We start from the raw sequence: 19,923 nt of genomic DNA, 5'->3' as shown, positions 1-19,923 counted from the left end.
CAGTTGATATAAACAGCAATGAAATGAAATATAAACACTTAGTATAGATTTTAGAAATCTAGATTATCGGTAAACGTTTTCAATAATAAGAATTTTCACTATGTTCAAAGTCAATTAGTCAAACGTTAATAAGATAGATAGTAGCATCTTCCCCTTCACAGATGGTAAAGAGTGTGAGTAGAGGGGAAGGCCTATCAACCAAACTGAAATGGGGATTAGGTCAGAAACCATGGGTAGACATAATGGCTCGGTTAGAAAAGCCAACATACTATGGTAGGAATGATCATGATTTTAAAATCAAATGTAGGAAACAGAAAACGGATGTAGGTAAATTCTCATTTTTAAATAGAACTATAAATGATTGGAATGACCTACCTGCAGCGGTCTTTGAGGGCTGTCCTTCCTTAAGGATATTCAAGAATAACTTAAAAAGTTGTGTATAAAGTGCAAATTAAAATTAAGGTGACATTTAACATTTAAATTTTTTTTTTAAGGTGACATGTATTTATTTAGCCTGACGAGTTACTCCCTTGGTTTGAATTGTAAATTATTTAAAAAAAATAGCGTGTAAGAGGGCCTTAGACTAGAAATGTTTAGCTTAAATGTAGTTCTGTTTATAAGTATACATAAGGGTGTAATTATCTGTCTTATTTGAACTGTTGTATCAATGAAGAGAGGTGAGTCAGTGAAGTTGTGGTTTTACAGTGCAGTGAATAGTTCCGATCAGTGATAATTTATAGCGCAGGGGCGGCCCATCCCTATGTGCTACAGTGCTACAGCACAGTGATAATTTTTGCTCAAATAATGTATTTGTAATACCATAGTATCTGATCTGTCATTTGACAATTTCCCGTGGTTATATTCATGACGCGTTATAAAGTGTTTAGTCTTCGCTCTTTGGTGTCTCAGGGTGTTCGTTGTGCTACTCTGAACTTCATATGAAAATGTAGACATTTATGCGCATGTGCGAAGCTGAAATCACTGCTCTGATTGGCTATTTTTACGCGGGAAAGTGCTGTAGTCAGCTTCAGCACAACACAGCTTGGAGATTGCAAAAGTAAAGAGTAACGAAAGAATGCTTGTTTGTGGAAGAACTCGGAACTATTTACAATGTATTTGGTAATTCAAATATCAGACTGCTGCTGCCATCTACCTGTAGGCCTATGAGGTTCCTCCTGAATCAGCTAGCAAACGACGGAAAATGGAATCTCAGAAAATTGAAGCGAAGGAAGTAGACTAAGTGACTGTATAATTCAGGAAACTACTCACCGTTTCCAATCTTTAAGCTACCTAGACGCAACAAAATTGTTAAACAGTAAATTTTTTTAGAATTTTTCGTATAATTTTCGTGAACGCGAACTTGAAGTTGCTGTCAACAGCTATACTATACTGAACAAAAAAGTGTTAAAGACACAGCCTGGAGTTCTATACGGAAAACCCGACTTCCAAATATAGATGTCTGTTCAATTGTTACAGTACACAGTCTCCAACAATTTACAGGATCCATTCTGTGAAGTAACGAAGTTGTTAAATATTTTGGTTACAACACCAATGGCCACTGCTGAGCCAGAAAGATGTTTTTCTTGCTTGAAACGCATAAAAACGGTTTTTAAGGAACAGTATGTCCCAGGATAGTCTCACTGCTCTTGCAATACTGTCAATAGAAAAGAGTATGATGTCCAAGATGGAGGGGTTTAACACCAGGGTAAGTGACAAGTTCTGCAGTAGGAAGGAACGTCGTATGGACTTCATATTTCGTCACTAGGCGAGTCTCAAATTAAGATAAATACATACAAGTGTATATAGTAGGCAGATATAGAGATTGTAGCACACTCATTATTTTGACCACCAGCCGCTACTGTTATAGCGTCAATGAAATGTGTTCTATAGTGTCAGTGAAATGTGTTATAGAGTGTCAGTGAAATGTGTACTAAAGTGTCAGTGAAATGCGTCATAGTGCCACTACAGTGAGTGAGATGAAAGTAAAGTGAAAGACTATTGAAACTTATGTAGGGCCTATACATATGTAGGTTGTATTGTAAAATTAGGTTATTTTATGTTTTATTATTAATTGTAATTATTGTGTTAAATTGTATTGTGTATTCTTATTGCATTGTGTATATAATTGTATTGTGTATTGTAAATTTATTGTGTATTGTTTATACTGTGTATACCACTACACCGGGTGCTTGCCCACTTGCAGTGTAAATAAATACATACATACAAACATACCTAAGTTGTAAGTGTAGGCAGTCAGCCATTTTTTAAAAAAACTGACAGTCTAAAACGATATTGTCAGGTTTATGACTACCACTCAGATTATGCTAAACAGCTAGTAATATGCACTAGATTTTATGGGAGAAAATTCCAGTAAGGTATGTGTGCGCCATAACACAGAAAATCACGTGATGCTACTCGAGCCAATGAGTGTAATTATGTTTGGAGAGCTTGTCCTTTCCAGAGTGTGCTTTGTTTTGTTCTTACATATATTCTGAGACATTTTACTATAGTTACGGTTATTTTTCATTTGTGTAAAAGAAAACAAATTAATTATATCTTCTTGATGTATTCAGAAGACTGCTTATAAAGTCCACTGGTGTCATTACAGATGTCTGCTACCAGCAACCAGAGTTGAGATATGGAAGTGTGTGTGTTGCAGAGCTTATTCTTGTGCGACTGGTATTGATGACTGATTTGCTTTTAACATTTATGGATGTGCAGTATTTATAAGAAAGTGTTCCAGTACATCTTCATGATTATATGTCATATTCCCTATAGGATATCAGAAAATTGGAATATTCAACAATTTTTACGTCAACATTATAATGATACTATTTAACTGAATTTTATATATAGTACTGGTATGTTTAAACATATTTCTCGCGTCTACTGAACTTTGATTCTCATAGATAAATGTTAGAAATGTATTTACATATGTGTGAAATTCAATAAAAGAGTATCAATGCAATTATAAAATTATTGAATAATAGAAAATAACAAAATAAAAGAAAACGTGAAAATGTATAGATTCGAACTCAGGTCTTCACTCATAAATCCATATTTATTCAGCTATGCTGACATCTGACCAGAGACCTGCAACCAACAGGTAGTCATGAAGCCTGACATCATCATTTTAAGATGTAACTTTCTGGAATAAAATAATTTAATATTTATACTTGCGACCTAGATGTGTTTTAGTCAGCTCTTCAAACCCTACAGTTTTGTATGGTCTTCATTAAAATATTTTGCTCATTCACTAGCTCTGCTTATAAGGGCGCTTGTGAGTATACAATCAATTATATTATGTAGTACCGGTAGTTACTCAACAGCCTGGACTGTTATTCATTACACAACATGTTTAATTTGGATATCGTACTTCTCTGCTTCTTTAAAATTCTAGCATCACCGAAGCATTAGTTTCCATTCTCTTTCAAGAATACTTGGTGTTGCATATTTCAACAATCTGTGAACGAAAAAACATCTGCCCTTTCGATAGGTGTGATGTACACATAGCTCTTTTTATGATTCTACCATAAATAATTAGGATTAAATATATGTTAGAGTACACAGGACATCAGTTTCGACCTGCCTCTCATAAAATATTTATGTATTGCGTAAAAGAGACAGTTGCCAAGCTGAGCATATTGTACTCTGTAATGAATAACATTCCAAATTTTGAAATGAAAAGATTCTTTAAGAAAATGGCTACCCAGAGCAAGCACTGTTAGACACATTTTATGACCACGTGACCCTATAAATATATAATTGAACACACATTCCTTAACAGAAATTATATCTTTGGACTCTCCACATACCATACTGGTGTATTTAAATCTGTAACATAAGTTTTGGGACACCTTGTGTAATATGAATGAAATTATATTAATAAAGAAACAACAATACATGTTCTCAAAGAGTAAAATACCGTAATTCTCGTAACAGTGTTATTCTTATATAATTCTTACACTATAATACAAGTAATTTTTTCTTAAAATAGTTTATAATACTTACTGTAATTCATAACTTACACTTAATATGTAAATTATAACTAAAAATTGTTAGTGCAAGAGTAGGTACCAAATTTTTGTTTAATATTTTACCCTCAATTTTTTTCATTCCCCTCATCCAATTGCACCAATATGCATTTCCTGTGTTTGTGCAATATCTATGTCGATTTGTCTATATTGAATTAGCAAGGAGTTACTGTATATTATAATATAGACTACTATAAAATAGGATACTGTATAAATAAAATACATACTGTAATATTGATGAACATACACTTCAAGGTTTCAACACAACTTAATGTTTCCAGCATCCACAAAACAAATTAGTGATTTTAGGGGCACTATTCGTTTGTTAATACAAGATACAGAGCAGAAATTGCAGAATTTGGCCGAATTTAAGTGGAAAATCCAACTTGAAAGGTAAGAGATTCAAAATTGGAACTAACGATTTTAATAAATGTCACCATCTATACAATACTCAGATGTGAGTTATACTGTAGGTATAGGTTATATATTTCATTTTAATGGTACTGGTAATTACTTTTTACTAAATATTTGAAATACTGAACATTTTATATAGGCTACAGTAGATGTACAGGTACGATATAAAAATGATACCATAACAAGGTGAGAAGGTTTACTAAATTATGCATTGTATGTAAATGATGCTCTTATTATTTTTGTATACATAAGGGCATATGTAGAGAATGTTTTATATCTTTCATATAGATCGACCATTCACATGTAGGGAGGCCATGGAGTTTTTGGACATTATGACTCTTTTCTTTGAGGAGTTGTCAGTGTGACAGGTACCACAAAAAGTTTGTGGGAACTAGTGGATTATACAGCCAAACTCTATTAAAGAAAGTGCCAACAAACAACATTGATCAAATTATTTTTTAAGTTAAATTAGTACACTATAGGATAAAAAATAATTTGTGAGTAGTGTGTTGTGCATTGGGTTCATTGGGAATGTACCAACCTCAAGGTAATAACATAAAATATGTAATTTAAATTTGTATTATGATGAATAATATAATAATGAATAAATTATAATTTCCAATAGAAAATGGTACAACCAATTCTTCAGGGTCCCCCTTTTATGAAGTGTTCCTGCTTAATATGCTGAGTTTACTGAATATTTTTTATGTTTAAGGGGTTTCATACAGTAGCGGCTGCACTTTTTACAAAATATGTTGTTGTTTTCTAATGCCAGGTGTTTGACAATAAAGTCATTTGACCTCTTGCACTCCAAGATTTTTCAAAAGATATTATCACGATCAGCCACTGAAGCACAGATTTTGAGGTGTTCCGAATCCATTTCTTGGTTTGAGTTGCACAATGGGCAGTTAGGGGACTGATATATTCCAATTCTATGCAGATGTTTGGCCAAACAATCATGGCCTGTTGCCAATCTAAATGCAGCTACAGACGATTTTCGTGGTAAATCAGAAATCAACTGTGGATTATGATGCAGAGAGTTCCATTTTTTTCCCTTGAGATTGTGTTATAAAATTTTGTTTGTTGAAGTCTAAGTATGTAGATTTAATAAATCTTTTCTCACAGAGTAATATGTACATTTAGTAACAGGTCTGTAAATAGCAGTGCTGCCCTTCTTTGCTAATGCATCCACATTCTCGTTTCCCAGGATTCCACAATGTGATGGTATTCATTGGAATACAATTCTTTTATTGAATGATATTAATTGAGAGAGCATTTTAGTTATTTCTAAAATATTAAATAACTTGACTACCACTTTATGTATTTTCTTCAAATTTTTTACACTTATTCTACATGATTTTAGCATCAATTTTATATACAGTATAATACGTGTAATAACCATGAATATGTTTGAAAGCTTTAATTTTTCAAGAAAAAAAAATTGTGTCTTACAAAAAACATGATTTAACCTAAATTGAGAAAATAATAAATCTGAGACCATAATCTAAAGAGCATCACAGCTGACTTCATACTAAATTTATACATTTTTAAATTTGCATTTTAAAAATTTGTTTTTTTTTTTTTTTTCAATGTATGTCTGGATGCTGAAGACAACATTGTTACTCATTTATGTCTGGCACTACTCTTTCGTATTATGCACATTTGTGATTTGCTCTCTCAATTAATATCACTCAATAAAAGAATTGTATTCCAATGGATACCATCCCATTGTGGAATTCTGGGAAACGAGAATGCGGATGCTTTAGCAAAGAAGGGCAGCACTGCTACTTACAGACCTGTTACTAAATCAACGTAGTACTCTGTGAAAAGATTTATTAAATCTACATACCGGTACTTAGACTTCAACAAATAAAATTTGATAACACAATCTCAAGGGAAAAAATGGAACTCTCTGCATCATAATCCACAGTTAATTCCCGATTTACCACGAAAATCGACTGTAGCTGCATTTAGATTGGCAACAGGCCATGATTGTTTGGCCAAACACCTGCATAGAATTGGAATATATCAGTCCCCTAACTGCCCATTGTGCAACTCAAACCAAGAAATGGATTCGGAACACCTCAAAATCTATGCTTCAGTGGCTGGCCATGATATCTTTGAAAAGTATTGGAGTGCAAGAGGTCAAATGACTTTATTGTCAAACGCCTGGCATTAGAAAACAACAACAACATTTGTGATTAAATTCTTTCTTATGCAACAACACATAGCTCGCTCACTAGCCAAACAAGCAAGAACAGGGGCCAATATCGTTAAATCGAGCTGTAAGTGGCCTGCTTGGAATGCTTTAATGTCAATTTTTCTGTATTACTCGTTCACTCTTTTACATACAATCAAGGGGAGCACAGTCATCAACTTCCTGAAGTCCGAGTTATGCTATAAAGATCCACAGCTAGAAGATAAAATGGGTTGCTGAGTAAAAATTCAAGTGCAGTAAGTAGTGTCTCATTACCGTCTCATAGTTTACCTCTATACCTCTGAAAAAGCTCCTGGCCAGAGCTTCCTTTTTGAGGAAAAGATTATTAGTTTGTCCTTCTTCATAAACTACATACTCGGCTCCTGTTTCTGGTGAACTTCAATTTTTCTGACAGTTTCATGGAGATCTCTCATTCAGGGACAGAATTCGTTAACGTGTCATTAAATTCATAAATCTACAAAATAGATCTTCAGGCTGTATTTCCGTTGCATAAGAAGCCATCACCTTTACTTTTTAACTTTGCTCTAGAGTATGCCATTAGGAAAGTCCAGGATAACAGAGAGAGTTTGGAATTGAAAGGGTTACATCAGCTGCTTGTCTATGCGGATGACGTGAATATGTTAGGAGAAAATCCACAAACGATTAGGGAAAACATGGGAATTTTACTGGAAGCAAGTAAAGAGATAGGTTTGGAAGTAAATCCCGAAAAGACAAAGTATATGATTATGTCTCGTGACCAGAATATTGTACGAAATGGAAATATAAATATTGGAAATTTATCTTTTGAAGAGGTGGAGAAGTTCGAATATCTTGGAGCAACGGTAACAAATATAAATGATACTCGGGATGAAATTAAACACAGAATAAATATGGGAAATGCCTGTCATTATTTGGTTGATAAGCTTTTATCATGCAGTCTGCTGTCAAAAAATCTGAAAGTTAGAATTTATAAAACAGTTATATTACCGGTTGTTCTGTATGGTTGTGAAACTTGGACTCTCACTTTGAGAGAGGAACATAGGTTAAGGGTGTTTGAGAATAAGGTGCTTAGGAAAATATTTGGGGCTAAGAGGGATGAAGTTACAGGAGAATGGAGAAAGTTACACAACACAGAACTACACGCATTGTATTCTTCACCTGATATAATTAGGAACGTTAAATCCAGACTTTTGAGATGGGCAGGGCATGTAGCACGTATGGGCGAATCCAGAAATGCATATAGAGTGTTAGTTGGGATGCCGAAGGGAAAAAGACCTTTAGGGAGACCGAGACGTAGATGGGAGGATGATATTAAAATGGATTTGAGGGAGGTGGGATATGATGATAGAGAATGGATTAATCTTACTCAGGATAGGGACCAATGGCGGGCTTATGTGAGGGCGGCAATGAACCTCCGGGTTCCTTAAAAGCCAGAAAGTAAGTAAGTAAGAAGCCATCATTACATGTAGGTTTGAATCAAGGGCATAAATAAGGCATAAGAATACTGTTCAAAGTTACGCATTACAAATTTTAGGAATACAACTTCGGAAGATAAGAAATGAAGGCTGTGAGAAATAATGGCACTGATGGAGGCCAATCCCAAAAGAGACTGAAAAAAAATTATAGACTGAAATACTTCTTTCTGTTGGCATTGTGAGTCTTTCTAATGTTTTCACTGAGTTAGATGCTTGGTATATTAATAATAATTATCACTAAGCTAAGCATAAAATTTTCTGTTGAGTTGAACTTCACATTTTGTCTATAAAATTATGCATTTTCTATCATTTCTTAAGATGTGAATACACTTTAGACTCTCTGCAGTTTCAATAGTCTACGAATGAGATACTGATGGCGTACTATGATATTAGAATGAATTACCGTAAGGACGAGCTCTGCCAGCATAGGCACAACACCGTGGTCAGTAATGACGGCCAGGTTCTCTGTGTCTTGTGCGATTTTTGCCAGGGCTGCACACACGCACGCCAAAACATTGGTGTCCGTGGACTTGAGACGGCTTACAATCAACTCCAGACCGCCCACGAAACTTCTTACCATCTCACCAGAATCCTATAAATGGAATTTTATACAATAAGATTTGGCATAATTGAACAAAAAATTATAATGTGTTGACAGTTCCTGTTTCACAATGTAGCACCATGTCATAAAAAGAAATTGGTGTCATTAAATTACACATAATTCACGACGCAAGTGAAATACTCACTATTGAGTAAACATTTCCCAAATTATCTACCATCACATTCTTACAGACATATCCCATTCTTTTCCAAAATCTGAAATATCAATCAATCTTCTTAATGTATGTTTGATGACAACATAAAGTCCACTATAATCCACTGTAGTCTATTCAGTTGTTGTTTTTCACGAGAAATGAGGGATATTTTGATCGGTGTTCATTATAGATGCCTGTTGCTAGTAGCCAGAGGTGGGGTGTAGTCAATATATACTGCAGGGCTGTGTCTTCTGCAACTGGTACTGATGATTTTAATTTACTTCTTTTGTGGTTTATGGATGGACAGTATAGAAGAATGTGTTCCAGATCTTCATCATGATTATTACATCACAGACAAGTAGGATTATCAGAATTGTGAAATCGGTGTAGGTACAATTGAGTGACAATGTGACCTGTTCTGGCTCTTGTTAAAAATGTTTGAACATGTCTGGGAAAGTTTTTGTACATTTCCAGGTCATTTGGTTTCTTTTGTACAGACTGTAAAATTTTTCCTTTGTTAGAAGAGAGCGAATTGTTGATCCATAGGTTTATAAAATGAGACTTTACTGAAGCAAAAGCATTGGATAGAGATATCACTTGAAGAGGTCTTGGTTGCAAATGTGTTGCCTATTTTGCAATATTATCGACTTTCTCGTTTCCAGGTATACCACAATAACTAGGTCACAATAACTAGGTATTCGTTGAAATGTTATTTCCTTTTAGAGTTCTTTTAATTTACTTAGTTGTTTCTGAATTGGAATAATTCTATGTGCATATAGGTCTGGTACATATTTAATTATATTAAATATATCTCCCTTGGAGTCGGTAAGTATGCAAATAGATTTTTCAGAAATTTGAGTAACGCACTGAAGAGCAGCATCAATAGCTAGCAATTCAGTATCAAGACTGGAGGAGGATGAATATGGTATGAAATATGCACTGCCTGAATTCTATATAAATCACACCATAGGCATATACGAGGGTCATTCCGAAAGTAATACTTCTTATTTATTTTAATGGAAACTACAACAGATACAGATATCATAATAACACAGCTAAACAGAGTAAGATTTCAGCTAGATACATTTATATTTACACACATTCACCACAATTAGCTATGCTCTTTTGCCAGCAATGAACAAGAACCTGCGTGCAGCACTCATAAAAAACTGAACCGACAGAGCAAGCCACTTTGTTACAGCTGCGATGATAGCATCCTTGTCTGGAAAATGTTGCCCAGAGATGGCTCAAAATCCAAACTAAATCGTGGATGTGGTAGGACAATCCAGCATGCATGCAACATACTCTGTGGTCGCGAAACTGATATAAGGCCTAGCGTTTTCGTATTGCAAGTGAAAGGCTTTCTTCTCTGGCCTGACTGAAAATTCGGGCTTTCAGTTTAGCCAGCGTCATCTTGTAGCATTCAGAATTGACAGCAGTGGCGTAGCATCAATGTAAGCTAAAAAGCTCAACTTCCCCAGTTAATAATAATTTCATAATAAACCTGCTGTTTATGAACAAAATTATTTATTAATTTTAATAGAATTTGTATTTAATGCGATAAATATTGTGATGCGGCAGCTCAAGATGATTCGTGATGCAGCAGTAAACAAGATGCCTGCACAAGACTGGTTTCTTTCACTCATTCTTCTGCGTAACCCACTCCGCAGATTTTCCATCCCTTTCTAACTGAACTAACCTGGTCTCAAGGCTCGCAAGAAGCTAGCTTTTACATTGAAAATAATTTAGTTTCCGAGTTAGGCTATCCCTTTCGTGAGTTGTGTTCAGTTGAAGTGTTAGTGTGCATTGTGGCTGATATAATAAATAATGAGTGAAATAACAGTTCCTGACAGCAATTTACTTGAATTTTTTAGGACAGTTCTATTATCAAGACTGACTTACGAACAAAGATGTGATTTAGAAAACAAATGGCCGACTTCCTTGCTGTCAATGAAGGACACAACCAAAACATAGACGCATACTTATGTAATGATAGTGATACTGTATCTATTGACCGTTAATATTGTGATTTCTCTAAGTATGACAGGGAGTGAGCTAATGTTATACTATAGGTATCTATTTGTTAGAAATATGAGTAAACCATGAAATCATATTCTACTACGTACCATTTGAGGTCATGCCTTATTGGTGTTACGAGGTTCCAACCAATCTTCGGACTGCTGACTTGACATTGACTATTATTTATTTTAACCCGTAAGTGGTGAGGTATTTTTCTAGTCACGTAACTGGTGGGGTGGGGATTGCACTTACCTCAACTTAGAAACTTGTATCGTAGCACTCAGATAATCAAACTGAATTTTTAATTTATATAATCAAGTACTTTTATTTGTTTTAACTAGGTTTTTCTTCAAAATTAGGGAAGCAGGCAGCATAATAAGCAATGAAAAAGAAAAAAATATCTCCGCACATCCACCTGGCGCAGGCTTCTTTTCTTACAATGGCGGGGTACTCACAGCCACCACCTCACCAATTACAGGTTAAGACTATATTTTTGTAATACGTTTTCTCATATGTACATGAAAGACAACTTGAGTTAGCTTCCCCTGCTCAAAATTTCATGCTACGCCACTGATTGACAGTCTCTTTAAGCTCCAGAACATCCAAAAAAATCACATCCTGCCTATCCCAGAAGACTGTAATTTTCATCACTGTTGAAACACTACCCACGGCCTCTCTGTGCTTGCATCCACTGTATAGTCTCCATACACCTTCAGCAAGCAACGAAGGATGTCAATGGGTGAAATTTGTTCGTCAATGAGGAATTCAGCAACACATCTCTGTTTCTTACGCACCTCTATGTCAGATATTATTTAGATAGACTGCCCTCCTGCCACTATTTGTCGCACGACAAGCAAACTAACAGAACATTAGCATGAAGGTTAAACCTTTACTACAACGCCACTAACATCCTGCTCAGACGTTACAGGTCAACGCAAGAAAATAGGAGACATTCATTTCGGATGGCCCTTGTACAATGCATAGCAACAACTATAAAAAAAATTCAAGCTCAATTCCAACCAGAAGCTTCATATACGGCCGGGACACAAGGGTTCGGAAAACTTATGTTACTGTAGAAAAGAAATTGTTAATGAACTCGTGTCGAAAACTCCCCTTAAACTGTGCAAGTTGTTAGATCTCCTCAGCATATAGACACAGTCTAGTATATACAGTCGCGAAGCTCAATACGTAGTAAATATGCAAACATTAGATAGTTGCTCACCACTAGGATTGCTAATATCGCCTCATTACAGGCAATGCAAAATAGTACCGTTACAGAGTCTATTGTTTCTAGCACCCTCAAAACTCAAGCTTCGTGACTGTATATAGTAGACTGTGATATAGACAAGTAATGTACAAAATAAGTGTCATGCTAACTCTAAGTTGGAAAATTGAAGCTTGAATGAAAGATTATCAAACAATTCAGTATGGCAATGGCAATGATAATTCTACTTATTTAGTGGAAGTAACAATCGTTAAATCCTTGTATGTAATAGATTCATTATTTGTTAATACAGTGAAACTTCCCAATAGCGGAGACTGCCGGGGAAAAATTAAATGTCCGTTATTTAGATTTTTTTAATTGGGTTATTTTACGACGCTGTATCAACATCTCAGGTTATTTAGTGTCTGAATGAAATGAAGGTGATAATGCTGGTGAAATGAGTCCGGGGTCCAGAACCGAAAGTTATCCAGCATTTCCTCGTATTGGGTTGAGGGAAAACCCCGGAAAAAACCTCAACCAGGTAACTTGCCCCAACCGGGATTCGAACCCGGGCCACCTGGTTTTGCGGCCAGACGCGCTGACCGTTACTGTACAGGTGTGGACCGTTATTTAAAAGTGTCAGCTATTTAGAAAATCGTTAGTATGTATACAGTACATTAAAATTTCTCATACATATTCAGCAATATATTTTACAATAAAGTAACAGTAGACAGTGAGATTATTTACAGTATTCATCCAGAGAGAAATCGTGCCAGTAAATGTTTTGTAAATGAAATACACATCAGTCACTGCACCACTTCACCTTACACAAAGAAATCTAGAATTACATTCTCAGTGTATCACTTTAAAATAAAATCCTTGTTTTTCAAAATTTTACTACCGGTAACCTGAGTTTTACCCACATTAAACTTTGGGCCCACTCACGAACACTTAATTTCTCCTTCTCACTATGGTTTACAATATCCACTTTCTCTTTTAGTGACAAACGTTTACGTTTTTGTGACAATTTTAATGTGACTGTACTTCCGAACACTCCACTTGACAAACTAAGAAAGTACGGACTGCTCACGTACAGTATCACAACTAACAACTGTGCTGCTTACCTTCAATAAAGTACAAGAACGTTCAAATGCACGATAAGGATTGTTGCAAAGAATTCCGTTAGAGTTCAGTTTAATTTACAACCGTCTTTTTTTTTTACGCTGTCTTATTTGGAAGTTTTAATTGTTGTTGGGAGATACATTTCACTGTCTGCGTCCGTTATTGAGAATGTCCGCTATTTGGAAGAATTTTGGAATTTTAAAATGTCCGCTATTGAGAGGAGTCCGCTATTGGGAAGTGTCCGTTAAGGGAAGTTTCACTGTATTCTCATCTACTAAAATAGTTTCCTTATTTCGTCCTACATGGCATAATTCTCTCAAACCTTCCAGGCCATCGCAGTAAGAGCAAAACAAAACCATTTTATGGCTTACCATTTCAAAATCGATATTTACAACCAACTGTGAAAAGAAGGTATTTCTTTGTGACTAGGGATATGTTTACGTGAGTCATTTGTAAGAACCTTAACCAATAGGCTACGTATTCTTCTCATCCTTTTGTTCACCTGAAGATTAATGTGGATTCAACCTTCAGTAAGAAGAGGAAAATTCCATACACACCTCTACTCTCTGATTTAGGTTCTGGCAGTATAGCTCACTTGACAATGTGTCAGAGAAAGAACAGTTGTTTGTATACATCTCAAGTTTGGTTAGTGTAATATGTAACTAGTCAGCAATGTATGCAATGGAGGGGGATAGGGGATAGGAACTGGCCACCTCCTAGCCATCCTGTGACTTAGTTGTCTCATGAGTGACGCCTTATTGATGTCACTTATGAGGTTCAAACCTGTCTTTGGACAGCTGATTAAACAACACCTCTATAGTCGCGACGCTGTTATTCCCGGCGTGACTCCTCCTCTTTGCTTACGTCTTAGGAAGTCAAGGCTCTATAAAGTCTAGGTAGGTAGTATCGTTCGCCATTTTTGTTCTTTCGTTGTCGAGCTAGCAGACGAGGGATCTATTTGCCACACCGTTAAACATTATCATGTCGTAGCTCCTATGATAATAAATCAAACGCACTGTAATTCAGCAAATAATTGAGCGGCAAATAACGTCTTCGTGTGCTTTCTGCGAACGCCAACGAAAGAGCCAAAATGGCGGGCGATTATATATTAAGTATTTATCCAGCCTTAGGAAATGCTTTACATCTTCATCAGAGAATCACAAGACGCACACGTTTAAATGTAGCCGACCTGCAACGTGATTGGCTGCCGGAAATTAGAGCGACGGGACTATACCTCCTTAGGGAAAATACAAACTACCCTGAATCTCCAATCTGACATCCAGTAGATAAATACGAATATTGTAGGTAAACAAAGGAAAAATTTCAATATACGGATTCCTCACTTACAATTATATCTTAAAATACTAAAAAGAGCAGATTTGTCTGCGTTTGTTGAATGCACATCATCATGCTTACGAAACGCCACTTTTCAGTGCCAATAATTTATTTTGTGGGCACAAGGTTGGAATTTTGAAGTAAGAGGGAAAGGAAGGAATCCGTGTTCTGAAATTTATCCTAAACAGATATTTAGGAATTTTTTTTCTGAATTCTTCAATGAAAATAAAAATAGAGTAAGTCTACCTTAGCGTTCTGTATGCAGGGGCAGAGAGCCCACGCAGCGTTGGCCTGCACGGCTGGTGAAGGGTGCTTCAGCTGGGACCAGATAAGGCGCACGCCGTCCAGTTGGTCGATGATCTCCATGGACTCCGGTTCGTTGGCACACTCCCCGAGCACACGGCACACGTTCTCCAGCATCGGGCCGTTGTTTCCACTCAAGAGAGTGATAAGTTTCGGAATACCACCACAAGAACGGATTTCCGTGCGATTTTCTGGGAATTTGGCGCATTCAGCAAGACCTCCTACTGCGTTTGTCAGGACCTGTAAGAAGTAAAGTCGCAATAAAACACAGTGTTGGCTCATTATCTTCCGTTTTCAGTTAAAAATGCAGCACTGACATTTACCAAGTTGTTTTGGACACTGTCGTCATCTAGGTAAATGGGATGAAGGCCGGGGGTAAGAAGATTCTTGGAAAAAGGGATGCTCTTCATCCCCTATATCCAAGTGGCATTTCAAAATTGTTCGAAACGACTCTGGTAAAGCCAATGTAGCATTCTCAACTGGAAACGCATAATAGAGAAGGGAGTGGAAGTGTTTATGGACGTAAAACTACGTTTGTCAGTGAGGACAATTCTGGGCGTAATTGGCGGAAGAAATGTTTTGAACTTCTTTCCTTTATTGAATGAATGAATGAATGAATGAATGAATGCTCATAGATTAATACAATGCTTTCGAAGTGGACGGATGTGGATTATCGCATTTATTCATGGGCAGTTGTGGTGACGGTGATAGTTGTGGTTGTGGAGAAGGCTGTTCGATGTCGACAATATCGGTGTGTGTTTCTTCGGTTATGACAAAGAGGAGACGGTTGTATGAGAATTAAATTAGCTAAATGACGTAAGCTGCGCAGCAAACATAAGGAACGTAGCATTCGCACATGATGTCGATACAAGAGCCACCGAAAGTGGTACTTCCAGACGGATCCGTGACTACCGTCAGTTCTAGATACAAAATAGTAATATGTGTTACAAGAGCGGTATGTTGAAGTTTTCATATTCGACGAAAAATTTGAAAAAGCGAAACGTAGTTAAAGAGGAATTTCTAATTAGTTGCAATGAAATCTCCATCTTGGTTTCTGTTCAATGGCGGCAAATTTGCAAAACAAAAATATCTATCTCCAACATGGTTGCTTTAAAATATTTTCTGTGTTTACTATACTCCAGCAGGCCGTGATATACGTCTGTCTTCCCCCCCCCTCCAGTCTATAAATGCGAACTTAAAACAAACGGTAAGGTTATGTAATGATTTATTTTTCATTTTAATATTTTAACAATATTATTTATATAACATATTGCACTAATAACATCGGCAAGTTTAATTTTGCCGGTCTTGTTGATTTTTTCACGGCTTCCTTAATGTTACTTGCATCACGAATGCAGTAACTTTAGTGGAGTTGTAGAGTTTACTTAATTTTTGCAAATATTTAAAAACAATAATTAACAGTGCAATTTAGGTGAAATTGCAGTGGTAAGTTTCCAATTTATAATTATTACTATATTGAACATCTCTAAAAATAATATGTTAAAAGCCTAAAGCAGTAAAATGAATATGTCACTTAAGCGGTAAGAAGAGGGAAATTGTTATGTGTGTTAAGTTGGGAATACTGAATGTGGAATTTTACACTTTCCGCGGATTGGTTTTGTGCGGAAACCAAGCAAATACGCACGATCTCGCACAAAATTAAATAATTGATTAAATGGCAATCTTACTCGTGTTAATTATGTAAGCATGTGCGGCTTACGGCTGTTTCGGTGCTATTCGACACCATCCTCAGAGCCTACTAGATCTCGGCACTATCTCAACTTCGCTGGCTGTTGTGTGGGTGCGTTTGTGTGATGAAGAGTTGTATCAAATAGTGTGTGTTCTGAAATTGATCTGTGTATTGAGAATTTGACTGGGGTGTGTTTTAGTGTGTCTGTATATTTCATATTGTTCTTGTGTGTTATATTCAAGTGTTAAAAATAGTGTACGAAAGATACAAAAAATTACCAATCTCTTGTAGCGTGAATAGTGAATTTAAGTCCACTTCGTGCAGCGCCTGGTTCACACGACTAGGGAAAGGATGTTCATTTTGTCTTATTTACCTTTTGAGTAGCCTATATCTTTGTTAAAGATTAATTATTTATAACACTTGATCTATAAATAGACAGAAAAACAACACAAAGGAAAAATAGAGAGGAGTCTTGCATAAGAAATTCGTTCACTTGTACACCTATGCTCTTACGAAATCAATCGAATTTGACGTATGATGGATGGCTTTCTTTTTCTAGGGAGGGGGTCTAATCGTAAGATGGTACCGGTACATGGTTTCTATGCCGTCTCGGACCGGTGTTCACGGAGTGTTCAGTCTCCATGGACACCACTGGGACCTGGTGGTCTTCTTGACCCGTCTGGTGTTGTACGATAGGCCTACTTGGATTCCACTCATTTGCATCTGTGTGGTGCTTACGTGTAACTATTGCGCATGTTTCTATTGGCTTGCACATATCGTTGTCTGATTCAAAATACGTAGGCTAAGTTGTTTTGCCATTTCATCCGTCATTACTTTCTTTAAATGCATTACAAGAAACGATCCCATTGGCTTGGGAGATTTTATTGTCTCCTATTAACCTCTTGCCTTTGCCAGCTGTTATTGTTCTTGGTTGGTTATTGAAGGTCTTGGTCAAATCTATAAATTGTATTTAAGTGCTTCTTAGTTTTTAGTAAACTCAATCCATTTCCCTAATTGTGGCGAAATTTATTATAAATATTCTATAACATAACCTAATCCTTAACATTCTCTTCCTTCCTGTTTTCTTATTTCTTTTCTGCATTGTTCAATTTCTCTTTTTTTCCTTTTTTCCTGCTACCATCCTTTCTTTTCTTGCCTTTTTCTTTTCTGCCTTCCTGCTTTCCTACCTTTCTTTCTTTATATCGTACCTGTCTTTCTTTTTTCTTCCTTTCTTTATTTCTTTCTTAATTGTTACCTTCCTGCCTTTGTTTCTGCTAAACTATCTTCCCTAATGACTCCTTTCATATCTTTATATCATCCTTTTCTTCAGTTCTTCTATCTTTCTTATTTTCTGCCTTCCTATGCATCTTCCTATCTGCCTTTCTTTCTTTCTTTTTCTTTCTTTCTTTGGCTCAGTGGTTTTCAGTGACGAAGCTAAGGTGTAAATACTGGGTAGGCTGAAAAAATCTGCTTACCTTATTTTGTTTTTCTCCATCCGCTACTTTAATATATAAATGTGGTGTCGATCTCTTATCTTTGTAAACTCATTTTGTTCCATACACTCAACTTGAAAACGGTTTCTCTTTTAATTCTGCAAATAATGACCTCAATGTTCTCTCAATATGAAGAATTTTACATAAAATTAGTATGTAACACACATGCATGCACTTTTGATTAAACGAACACTCAACAATGCAGCGCATTTACAGAAAACCAGCATAGCGCGGCGTATTATATTGCGGTTGGGTTTAGTCCTTCATCCTGTTACTGAGTCGTAGCGAATCGGTACCCTAGCCTCCCCTCAAGCTGCGAGTGCTGCTGCCTGTGAGCGACGCCGTTGCGCCTGGCTATGAGGCTTCTGCCACAAGCCTCTCGCAGTGGAATGACTGCCAACAGCGAATTTAATATATGGAAGGATTGGAGTGGAACCAAGTGTTACGATACATCGTATAACGAACTTAAGTTATACTGTTACTAGATATAATAATAACTCAGATTTTTTGGGTAGGCTAAGCATCTTAAGAGCTCCGCCACTAGTGATTTTCTGATATACTAGCCGGGATAGCCACAGGTCACGACTCTTGGGTGCATCATTACCAGCCAGAGACAAAGGGTGCATCAATGTTCGGATGAAGTCGCCAATAATACACTCGTGCAAAAGTGCCGCCATCTTGCAACTACTGCTTCGCTTGTACGCTAATCGATAATAGTGCCATCTAGCTGTGATAGCTTTAGACGCCTCATTAAAAAATGTAGGTCGCTACTTTAATTCTGTGACTGCGAGACAAAATGTGATGTCATTTCTTGCAGTTTTTCGCGAACGAGAATTTAAAATTTGAACGACTGTATAAAGTCACAGTAATCATTTTTCATAACAACGGGTTAGAGAGAAAAATAATAGAGATATGCATGTCATCTTTTGTCATAATAAATAGGCTACACCATAAAAATGCACAACATACCCATTTCACATGCTTCATCCTTTTACATATCCACATCAGTGGCGGTTCCTCTATATGAGCACAGGAGCACGTGAACACCTTAAAAACAAACAATAATCGTACATATTACTGTATTAATATTATTACATCTATTACTGTCCAATGTGTAATGACGTTCCTACATTTTTCGTCTCGAGAGAATGTCCCGTTCGTGTGTCGTGTGTCTTTAAATCTCTATTGGACAGGTTGACAGCAGTTCGCACAATTTTTCCGTAGCAGGGTGGAATAGCCTCAGGCGAGAATATTTTCTGGTTTGGTACAATGGTTACAATAGCTCTGGCTCGCACAGGCCTTAACGTGCTAGTGACAGAGAAAGAGAGATGCTCCATCTCCCTTGGGTCTGGCATCCTGTTCCTTTCTCCCTCTTTCCTCGTTTTCTCTCTTTACTGTTTCTTTTCAAAATACCGATACGCACGGGGGCTGATTCTGTTGTCTTTTGTTCAGCAAAGTAAGTAACACACGTGTGTAAAGTTGTGAGGGTGTTAAATTAAGAGAGGATTAAAATATTCCTCCGTAGCACAATGACATAAGAGCGATTAAGTACATTGGCTATGTTGGCCGTGGAAAAAAAACTTGTTAACGACATTAGAGTTATTGATAAATTTGCATCTCTCAAAACTAGGCGCATGGAGTTTCTCTACAAATAAATCTAGATCTTCAACAACAGCAGTGAAGGCGAGTCCTATGAATTAATTTTACTCTACTCTTGTTTAATGGTTTTAATTTTGGTGTATATGCGTAGATTTGGTACATGCACATTACAACTCGTTTATCTCTGACGTGTGACTCACCTATACGAGAATAGCCTATATCAGTGTGTTCATTACCAATATTTTATTTTTGTGAACACCCATCCAAGAAAGGCACGAGCCGC

At 36.5% G+C, this 19,923-nt stretch overlaps 1 protein-coding gene across 3 annotated transcripts in view; it reads right to left on the bottom strand.

The window, feature by feature from the left end:
* Positions 1–19,923, bottom strand: part of gudu (Armadillo repeat-containing protein gudu) — an 88,203-nt gene that overhangs the window by 19,494 nt on the left and 48,786 nt on the right. For all 3 annotated transcript variants that reach the window (XM_069844245.1, XM_069844249.1, XM_069844248.1), the window contains exons 8-9: positions 14,802–15,098; positions 8,524–8,712 (exon numbers count right to left, since the gene is read on the bottom strand). In XM_069844245.1, coding sequence (XP_069700346.1) covers positions 8,524–8,712; positions 14,802–15,098 — 486 coding nt within the window. The remainder of the gene's footprint in view (positions 1–8,523; positions 8,713–14,801; positions 15,099–19,923) is intronic.

The sequence above is a fragment of the Periplaneta americana genome, chromosome 13, assembly GCF_040183065.1.
Source record: "Periplaneta americana isolate PAMFEO1 chromosome 13, P.americana_PAMFEO1_priV1, whole genome shotgun sequence".
NCBI lineage: Eukaryota > Metazoa > Arthropoda > Insecta > Blattodea > Blattidae > Periplaneta > Periplaneta americana.
This window is presented reverse-complemented; position numbering and strand designations above follow the sequence as displayed.